At 41.1% G+C, this 10,106-nt stretch overlaps 1 protein-coding gene across 3 annotated transcripts in view; it reads left to right on the top strand.

Annotated features, from left to right (window-relative positions):
* Positions 1-9,818: 9,818 nt before the first annotated feature.
* Positions 9,819-10,106, top strand: part of cdan1 (codanin 1) — a 46,266-nt gene continuing 45,978 nt past the window's right edge. For all 3 annotated transcript variants that reach the window (XM_041266168.1, XM_041266169.1, XM_041266165.1), the window contains exon 1: positions 9,819-9,907. In XM_041266168.1, coding sequence (XP_041122102.1) covers positions 9,830-9,907 — 78 coding nt within the window. In that variant the 5' untranslated portion in view covers positions 9,819-9,829. The remainder of the gene's footprint in view (positions 9,908-10,106) is intronic.

Here is a 10,106-nt window from a genome sequence, read left to right as displayed (position 1 = left end):
TTAAGCAGTGAGGGGATGAATCATTCTTCCAGTAGGGGCATTTGAAAATTACTAGCAAGAGAAAAGATTTGTCTACAAACTACCAACTTAGGAGTTCAGTAAAACTTGTTGACAGTATATTTACTGTTGTATTATTCTCTTTCAGTGCATTGTAGGCTCCCGTGTGCCCTGTTGTCATAGGAAGAGTCACACTAGCTTTGAGGAGGAGTGTTTAAAACACCACTGCTTTTCAGTGAATGAAAAAACTGAAATGCTAGAAGCTGTCATATGTTACCCCGGCAGCATATCTATATGGATAGGGGTAATCTATTCTGGGAGACATGGGCTGACTTCCCACTTGCTCTATGTCTGATTGAAATGAGTGGTCTTCCCCTTAAGAACTCGCTGTGTACCATATATCAGCTCCTCAGGGGAGGAGTGTCTTTGTCTCTAAACGATAAGGGTGTAGGAAGACGCAATGCATATCGCAATATGTATCTTCCATTTTAATGTAAGCGATTTATACAGCAGTAAATCCTGTTTTTTCATCATTCAAGAACCACTTGGCAGACGGCAAGTAGCTGTGCAGAAACCCTATTGCTGTAAACCTTTCATTGATATCTGATAAAACCTTTACTAAACTAAGGTCAGTCTCCAAGCCAGAAACACTAGCCCAGCCTTGCTAGGTATTCACTAAATAGAGATTAATTGTGCAGGCTCTTTATAGCGGTGTTTGTAGATGGACATTTAACACAGTTATTGAAAGACAACATACCTTCTCATTGCCCTCTCCAGAACTGTATTTTTATTAAGGTCAAGACATTTTCTCGATTGCTCTTTAATCTTTATTAGCTGCGTAGTCCAATGTTGTAGGTTCTTCAGAAAGCTTTAGTATATTTCTTGTCTGTATTCTGAATGCTGATAGAGATACTGTAACCATGATGTTTTTTCTCTTTAAGTTGTAAGATAGTGTAATATAGGGGCTATCAATAATACCTGCATGCACTACATAAACAAGTGATATATGTACATGTACGCTTCATTCGTTATGATATGATTGTATACTAAGGACCACTAAAACTGTAGATCTCTTGTCCGGTTTTTGCCAGTTCCATTCTCCCGAGCTACCTGGCATGTAAAACTGCATACCTTTAACATGCAGAGAGCAGCGGGGAGAGGACTGGGAATCTGAAAGCTGCTGGTTTGGTGGCTTGATTACTACTAATTCTTTAAAAACAGTTTACAAAACTTGAATAACAAGATATTGGTCATTAGGTGAGTTTGCTTAGATACGATTTGTACAAGCGTCTATGCAGCCAGTGTGGCTTCTTCATAATCCTTAACACAGGTACTGTATACGTTATCTAGCCATTTGTGTCTGATTAACTGAGTGTTTCAGATCATCAAGGCTTTATTGAATATAGTATACGGGGCAACATGAAGTTTGTTGGGATAATCTTATTTTAACGGCAGCTCATACAGTCCAGTGGCAGTTAAATCTTCAGATTATTTTAACCATTGCAGCCAAAAGTGACTTTTAATGAAATTTTGTAATAGAAACTATATTGTTTTGAGTGTTTAATGTATAAAGAATCATCAAATACTACAAGCAGTATACTGCACCAGTCATTATTCTCTATAACCCTGGAAAAAGGTCCTAGTAAATCGATGTATTAACATACACTCCTAGTGTCAAAGCACAGACCACTAACTTTGAGGAACATTTCTGTGTTTTGACTAAAATACATTTCTTGGTAACGGGCTAACCATTGAGAGAGCCTTGCTGTAGGCTCCTCTTCTGTCCAGTAGATAATCTCTAAACAGACATGAACACCCATTGGATCAAACCATAATGTTTTTTCTGCCACATATCAAACAGGTTTTAACTTATGTGATGTAATATGTTTTTAAAACTGGTTTTAGCTACTGTAAATATCAATTCCATCATTCGGTGTTATTTTATATATGATCTTCACTACACTCATTTGTGGTGCATACTTTCAATACGTTGACTCCAGTCTTTAATTAAGTCAGAGAAATACTCCTGTTTAGAGCCAAACAGTGCAGTAATATAATACAAGCTCTGATAGGAATCTGCAGGTTTCTCTTGGATTTTTCCTCTTTCAAAAAAATAGGAGATGAATAAAAGACGCTTTGGAAACATGGTTTCGTATCATAAATAATGCACAGTAGTGTACTCTTTTTTTTGATGGTGAAACAGATCTCAAGGCCTGTGTGGTTATTCAGCATAGACAGTGACAGAAGGGAATGGCTCTGGTGCACCTTGTGTATGTGGATGCACCTGCTTTCTTGGTTAACCCTTGGATCTCTAGAGCTCCTGTCTGTGCCTGTATCCCATTTATTTAACTTGCTAGAGCACTAACCAAGGTTTTCCAACCTAATTTTTACCTCCTAATTTGCATTAGCAACATTGTCACTGGTACCCGCACTGTTGTACTGAAGATTATTTCGTTCTTTGCTCGATTACTTTTGAATTTGTTTTTATTTTTGTGTTAGAAAGTTTAAATTGCAGTTTGCAGGTATCTTATTGCAGCCTGCTGCAGCCTATCTCCCACGGTCTACCAGAGTGAGGCCAGACCATTGAGCACATGGAGTAAAGTGGTCACAGGAAGTAGCAGTTTAAACTTTTTAAAGCTGCTGTGGAACTTTGAAGAGTATGCATGCCCCAATTAAAATGAAAAAAAGCTTAAGACGGTTTCAGCTCAATTAAAGGGGACTTGTGATAATGCTGCTAATCATAATGAGCCTTGATTAGCACTCTAAGAAAGATGCAGAATTTTTACTCATAAAGAATGAGTGTAGGTGCCCTAGGTGTTTCCCGAATAAACTAGGGTTAACAGGTATACAAAACCAGTTCAGTTAATTCAGCAGTGACCCAAAGCTCAGTACTGGGTTATAGAAATGGGGGTATTAGGACATGTTTCTATTAGCTCCATGAAACCAGTCTGTTAAATTCAATCTCATATTGATCCCAGTATTAAACTGGGGCTGCAGCAGGTCCCATCTGCAGAGTAGAATTATTCTGCGGTGCAGAGTTGTTCTGCAGTCCACGATTTAAAACCCGCCACAAGCATCCTTTGCATTGTGTTTGCAGGGGGTAACTTCCTCCATCAGTGTGGCTGAGCACAATATCTCAGATTTCAAACTGATAGAGTCAGAGACTCATTGCTAATCATGCTGATATAACTGCTGCAGATGGAAACAAACTGGGCGGATTTTAAATCACTTTCTACTTCTCTGTGTTAAAAGTAAACAAGGCTTTGTGAGTATCCAGGGCCATGTTACTGTGATCACTCAGCAGATATTGGGTAGAAACTATTTATTTTATCGGATGTCAGAGACAATTTAACTGACCATACTAGACTAGACGGCGGCCACTCTGTATGTATACCTGAATAACCACGTCAGTATAGGGGATTTTGTCCGTGCTGTATCTGGAAAGGGTATACAGTGTTAAACCATGTACATTCATTCATATACCACCTTGCAATTAATATATACTGTAAAAAAGTTAATATTTATAAAATAATATGTGCAATGATGAAAGAAGTTAGTCATCCTGGCTTGAGAAGTAATTCACACTGCTGATTGTAGAAAGATTAACTTTTATTTATTGATTTTATTTTGTCAGATGACTTTTCCCATACTAACCTTTGCAGTGCTGGACAGATGCCAGCTATCAATTGCCCTTTTTTGTTTGTCGTAAATTGTTATTTTTTTAAACCTGTAGTGTTCATGTTGCTTTCTGTTAGACTTCATGGGGATCAGTGCTGGAAGAGAAGAGGTTCTTTTTAAAATAGATTACTTTAATGCCATACAGAATTGATCTGTTAAAAGTCAGCTGTAGAAAGATTCCAGTTACACCATTCTTGCACTGTCCCTGAATGAAGTTGCTTGTCATGCAATTGTTTGTAACCTGGCTTGTAGTACCCTTCAGTTAACTGTGTCAAGGGTATGTGGTTATGTACTGAAAATATCTTAAGAGTTATCACATTATTAGGTCCAGTCTGTGCTCCTCACTGACCAGGAGGGGGGAGATCCAGTCTGTGCTCCTCACCGACCAGGAGGGCGGAGGTCCAGTCTGTGCTGCTCACTGACCAGGAGGGCGGAGGTCCAGTCTGTGTGCTCCTCACTAACCAGGAGGGGGGAGCTCCAGTCTGTGTGCTCCTCACTGATCAGGAGGAGGGAGCTCCAGTCTGTGTGTTCCTCACTGACCAGGAGGGGGAGGTCCAGTCTGTGCTCCTCATTGACCAGGAGGAGGAGGTCCAGTCTCTGTGTTCCTCACTGACCAGAAGGGGAGAGGTACAGTCTATGCTCCTCACTGACCAGGAGGGGGAGGTCCAGTCTGTGCTTCTCACTGACCAGGAGGGGGAGGTCCAGTCTGTGTGCTCCTCACTGACCAGGAGAGGGAGGTCCAGTCTGTGTGCTCCTCGCTGACCAGGAGGGGGGAGGTCCAGGCTGTGTGCTCCTCACTGACCAGGAGGGGGGAGGTCCAGTCTGTGTGCTCCTCACTGACCAGGAGGGGGAGGTCCAGTCTGTGTGCTCCTCACTGACCAGGAGGGGGAGGTACAGTCTGTGCTTCTCACTGACCAGGAGGGGGGAGTTACAGTCTGTGCTCCTCAGTGACTGATAAGGGGTATATTATCTGTGCTCAATTGATCTATTACAACAGGTTGAGAGAAAACACAAAACTGACCACCCTAATCACTCCTCCGAGCTTTATTTATTGCTTGAATTACACCTCTAAATGTGATCTTGCATGTGCGCACACACATTCACAACTGCTTACACATTCAAGCTATATTTCTTCCTGAATCTCACTTTTGTTAATGTTATGACGTTGAAATGTATAGCAATGGAAAGGCTGTATACAGCACCCAGCTGAGAAATGCAATGTACATACAGCTGTAATTATTTATGTTGCTTTCATTTGTACCAATATCCATGCCTTGTACAGTGTTTTATTATGTTCTGTTTTAAAATTATTTTGTATTTTATTTTTATAAACCGGTTATAAATAAAATATTCATTCAGCATGCAGACATAGTTCTTGGTGTCGTTTGTTTAGTTTGCAATTTCTGAACAGGGTAGCTGTGCAGTTACTGTAGGTAGTATTCTCACCCGCTACCCTGCTTTTATCTGCAGAACAGCCCAGAGTTGCCCCGTTGGGATTGTTATGGCCTAAAACATCAGTGCTTTGTGCAGTTTTGGATATGGAAGCTCTTACCTTCAGCCCTCTATCATAATCAGGTCTGCTGTCTTACCCATCATGACTGAAACTGGCCTGCAACAGGATTTCACTTTGTATATACAGAAAAGTCTATTTAAACAAAGTGTGTGTGTGTATATATATATATATATATATATATATATATATATATATATATATATAGTGCCTGTAGAAAGTCTACATCCCCTTGAACTTTTTTCACATTTTGTTGTGTGTCAGAGTTTCATGCATTTAACTGAGGATTTTTTTTCCACTTATCTACACACCATACTGCACACTGTTAAGGGGAAAAAGGTTTTATTGAGGAAAAAGGCCTTGAATATCCCTTGGAGCACGGTCAAGACGATTATTAAGACGATTATTAAGAAGTGGAAGGTGTATGGCACCACCAAGACCCTGCCTAGATAAGGCCGTCCCTCCAAACTGAATGACCGAGCAAGGAGGAGACTGATCAGAGAGACTACCAAGAAGAGGCCAATGGCAACTTTGCAAGAGCTACAGGATTTTATGGCCAAGACTGGTCAAAGTGTGCATGTGACAACCATATCCCAAGCACTCCACAAATCTGGCCTGTATGGTAGGATGGCAAGAAGGAAGCCATTACTCAAGAAAGCCCACCTTGAATCCCATTTGAAGTATGCAAAAAAACACTCAGGAGATTCTGTAGCCATGTGGCAAAAAGTTTTGTGGTATGATGAAACTAAAATGGAATTTTTTGGCCTAAATGCAAAGCATTATGTTTGGCGCAAACCCAACACAACACATCACCCAAAGAACACCACCCCTACTGTGAAGCATGGTGGTGGCAGCATCATTCTATGGGAATGTTTCTCATCGGCAGGGACTGGGGCACTTGCCAGGATAGAAAGGAAAATGAACGGAGCAAAGTACAAAGAAGTCCTTGAGGAAACCTGCCCTCTGCAAGAAAGCTGAAACTGGGACGGAAGTTCACCTTTCAGCATGTGTAAGAGAAATATTATAGAGAATTGGATTTGCTCAGTGTGGAAAAGTACTGGCATCTTGCTCGCATAACCTTGTACGCTTTGCTTAAGATAAAGTTTTGCCTACATTGCAGCTGCAGCTGTGAGACAATGGATAATAGGATGAGCCAGACGTGTTTTTTTTAACTATACACACAAAACAGCCATTCTGTTATTTGCTTGCTTAGCTATATAACACGAATGGATAGTTATAAATTGTTTCCCTTATATGCTAATATCTGAATCATCATTGGCTAGCCTTCTGCCTTACTGATAGTTTTAAGGTATATAAGAAACTGATCCAACTCTGTATGTTGGAACACTACTCGATGATTATCTAGCACCCTGTGTGTTGAGAATGTTCACAGTTTGCAAACTTAAGAAATAAAGACCTGTGTGTTTGGAACTCGCAGTCTCTCTTCCTTTATTAGAATTTCCACAACACATGACAATGACTCAAAGCACACAGCCAAAGCTACACTGGACCGGCTAAGGAACAAACCTTGAATGGCCCAGTCAGAGCCACGACCTAAATCCAATTAAAAATTTGTGGCATGACTTGAAGACTGCTGTCCATCAACGCTCCCCAAGGAACTTGACAGAGCTTGAACTGTTTTGTAAAGAAGAATGGTCAAATATTGTCAAATCTAAGTGTGCAAAGTTGGTAGAGACCTATCCCAACAGACTCACAGCTGTAATTGCTGCTGAAGATGCTTCCACCAAGTATTAACTCAGGGGTGGAGACTTACCCAATTATGATCTTTCAGTTTTGCATTTTTAATATATAATTTTTTTCTCAATAAAAACTTTTTCGCCTTAACAGTGTGGGGTATGGTGTGTAGATAAGTGGAAAAAAATCCTTATTTAAATGCATGAAACTTTGAGGCACTGACACAACAAAATATGAAAAAAGTTCAAGGGGGTGTAGACTTTCTATAGGCATTGTGTATATATGTTGTATCAGAGTCAATATCATGCTAACCTACTTTTGCATGGATCCCAGCCTTTGACTTGATAGGCTAACACACGTTTTATGGTCAGAACTGGTGGCCCATATTAGCTGACACACACAAAGCTGCTGTACTGACAACTGATATTCTGAAATATTAAAGGATACATTTGGTGAAGCACTTCCCGACCTTTGTTGAAACTCAGCATGGCTGTTTGTTTGCAGATGCCACTGTAAATGTAGCTTGTAGTGACAGTTTGTCATGATACTGACAACTCTATGAACCAGTTGCAGATTACAAGGAGATATGACCAAGGCCTTTGCAAAATGTGCAGTTGGTCAAACAGCAATGAATAGGTGAGTATGGTTCCTCTCCAAACCCAGTGATATTTAACACCATCACAATTACAAATGCGTGTGAGGAAAACACTCCCAACTCAGGACTGCTGAAATCCACTTAGTGAGGTAGCATTAGGTATTTGGTTGCTAAAGTATGCCACTTAACTTCAACTGTGAGTGTGAATTCCATAATGTTGCATTGACTGGCATATGCACTACAAACAAGACACAGGTACTGTCAGCCATGTCCATCACAGACACCATGCGGGCCCTGGAACAGCAGGTAAGCCCTGTATGCCTTTATTATGCCAATGAGTGACGTGTTGCTGCAGCTTTAAAAACTCCTCACTGCAAAGAATGAAGAATTCCAGCAGGCTTGCAGTGACAAAGCTCCAATCAGCTGCTTACAACACCCTGCCATGAATGGATGCTGAAATTGAAATCAATAGAAATCATATTGAACAGCATATGAGCTGAAACTTCTTCTGTGTCTGGGTTCACCAATCATCCATTAAATTTCAAGTTCTACCTACCAGTTGTTACTAAAAAAAAAAAAAAAAAAAAGGTGTGTTTAGAACAGGGTAACAGTACTATGTGTAACAATAATAATAACACCGTGTAACAATTTATTTTTATTTTTTTTGGTTCCTGGGTAGCAAGTGTTATTTCCTAATTGCTTATGCCTCAAAAGTATAGAAAATGGCTATTATTCCCCACAAACTTTGCTTTTGTGACCAGGACAGTGATATTTTGAAATGTACCTATTTTCCAGAACATTCCAGATAGATTCAGTGCTGAGTAAACTTGAAGTAACTTCTAGAACTTTCCAGTAATATAAATAGTAGCATAAATACAGGGGCCTTAAGCCCACCAGTTCAGTTTAGTTCCAGCTGCCTAAGTGGATACATATCTGCATTTTTCTGAGATGGCATCAAGAGGCTGCAATGATAGCATTCCTGATGGGTCTCCAAGGTAGTTTTACCAAGTTTCCCTGCTATCTTTGCCTTTGGGACAGCAAGGACACCAAGGCGCACTACCACAGGCTGGACTGGCCACAGCGGACCGAGTTCTCTGTGGGGAGGAACAACGTCAAGTGGGAGCCACTGGTGGACCCCCGGAAGGTGCTGATGCCACCACTGCACATCAAATTGGGTCTTATGAAACAATTTGTCAGAGCTCTAAATAAGGAGTCGGCAGCCTTCAAGTACCTTCAAGACTTCTTCCCTAAGCTGTCTGAGGCAAAGGTCAAAGCCGGTGTCCTAGTCCGACCACAGATAAAGAAGATCCTTGAATGCAATGAATTCCCCAAGAAGCTCACTAGTAAGGAGAAAGCAGCTTGGAACAGGTTTGTCGCAGTGGTTCGGGGCTTCCTGGGCAATCACAAGGCCGAAAACTATGTGGAGCTGGTTGAGACTCTGGTGAAGAACTACAGCACAATGGGCTGTAGGATGTCCCTCAAAGTCCATATCCTTGATGCTCATCTTGATAAATTCAAGGAGAACATGGGAGCATACTCGGAGGAGCAAGGCGAGCGCTTCCACCAGGATATACTGGACTTTGAACGCCGCTACCAAGGACAGTATAACGAGAACATGATGGGAGACTACATTTGAGGGCTGATTCGTGAAAGTGATTTACGGTATAATCGTACATCTCGAAAAACTACTCACTTCTAAATCTTTTGTAGTCATTTTTTCTGTAGTATAAATACATGTTAATTTGGATTCATATGTTGTTGTTTTTTCTGACTTTATGTGAAGGAAGACACAAATTTTCCCGTTTTCTCATTGGAAATAGGTAAAATTTCAAAATATCACTGTCCTGGTCACAAAAGCAAAGTTTGTGGGGAATAATAGCCATTTTCTATACTTTTGAGGCATAAGCAATTAGGAAATAACACTTACTACCCAGGAACAAAAATTGTGTTACATAGTGTAATAATAGACTGTCTAGACACACACGATTCTACGTCAGTTGGAGATTTAGCTCCTAATATCACATAATACATCTCAGTGGTGTCATGTGTCCTGTATATGAATCAGTCATCTGAGGGTCAGCCCATTTGTGCAAAAGTGTTTGCTACATATTGTAGGTAACAGACAGTGATTGAAGACATTGATTATAAATACTATTATTAGTAAATGGCAAAACATTACAATTTAACAAAGAAAGACATCGTGTTGGTTGTACACTGTATTCTTGTACTGCCTGTGTCCATTTCTCCGCAAGTGCGGTGCGCGTAACCTGGGTGGGTGCGCGCTCCCGAACTCTGTAAACGCGACCTGTGGCTTGCACGCTCTGTTCCCGCGCGTGGCGCGTGCTCAGTGTAGAATGGCGGCTCTTTTGGAATCGGTGCTGCTGGAGGAGGTGGAGGCGAGTCGGGTCGTGAGCTGGATCAAAAATGTGCAGGTGAGTGGCGGTGACAGCTCAGCGAGTGAGTGGCGGGGCTCGGTACGGCTCACTGGAGCGGGCTAGGGCCGGGTGGTCATGGCCGGCGTTGCTGTTTTCTTGTTTTTCAGTTTCTGTTGCATTGCCACGGGGCCTGCGATTGGGTTGAGAAAATACAAACTTTTAATCCCAGTAACCGTTTTTAAGTAATATGTAGTAT

Source organism: Polyodon spathula, chromosome 12 (assembly GCF_017654505.1).
Source record: "Polyodon spathula isolate WHYD16114869_AA chromosome 12, ASM1765450v1, whole genome shotgun sequence".
NCBI classification, from domain to species: Eukaryota; Metazoa; Chordata; class Actinopteri; order Acipenseriformes; family Polyodontidae; genus Polyodon; species Polyodon spathula.
The sequence above is the reverse complement of the archived record's forward strand: the minus strand, read 5'-3'. Positions and strand labels throughout refer to the sequence as shown.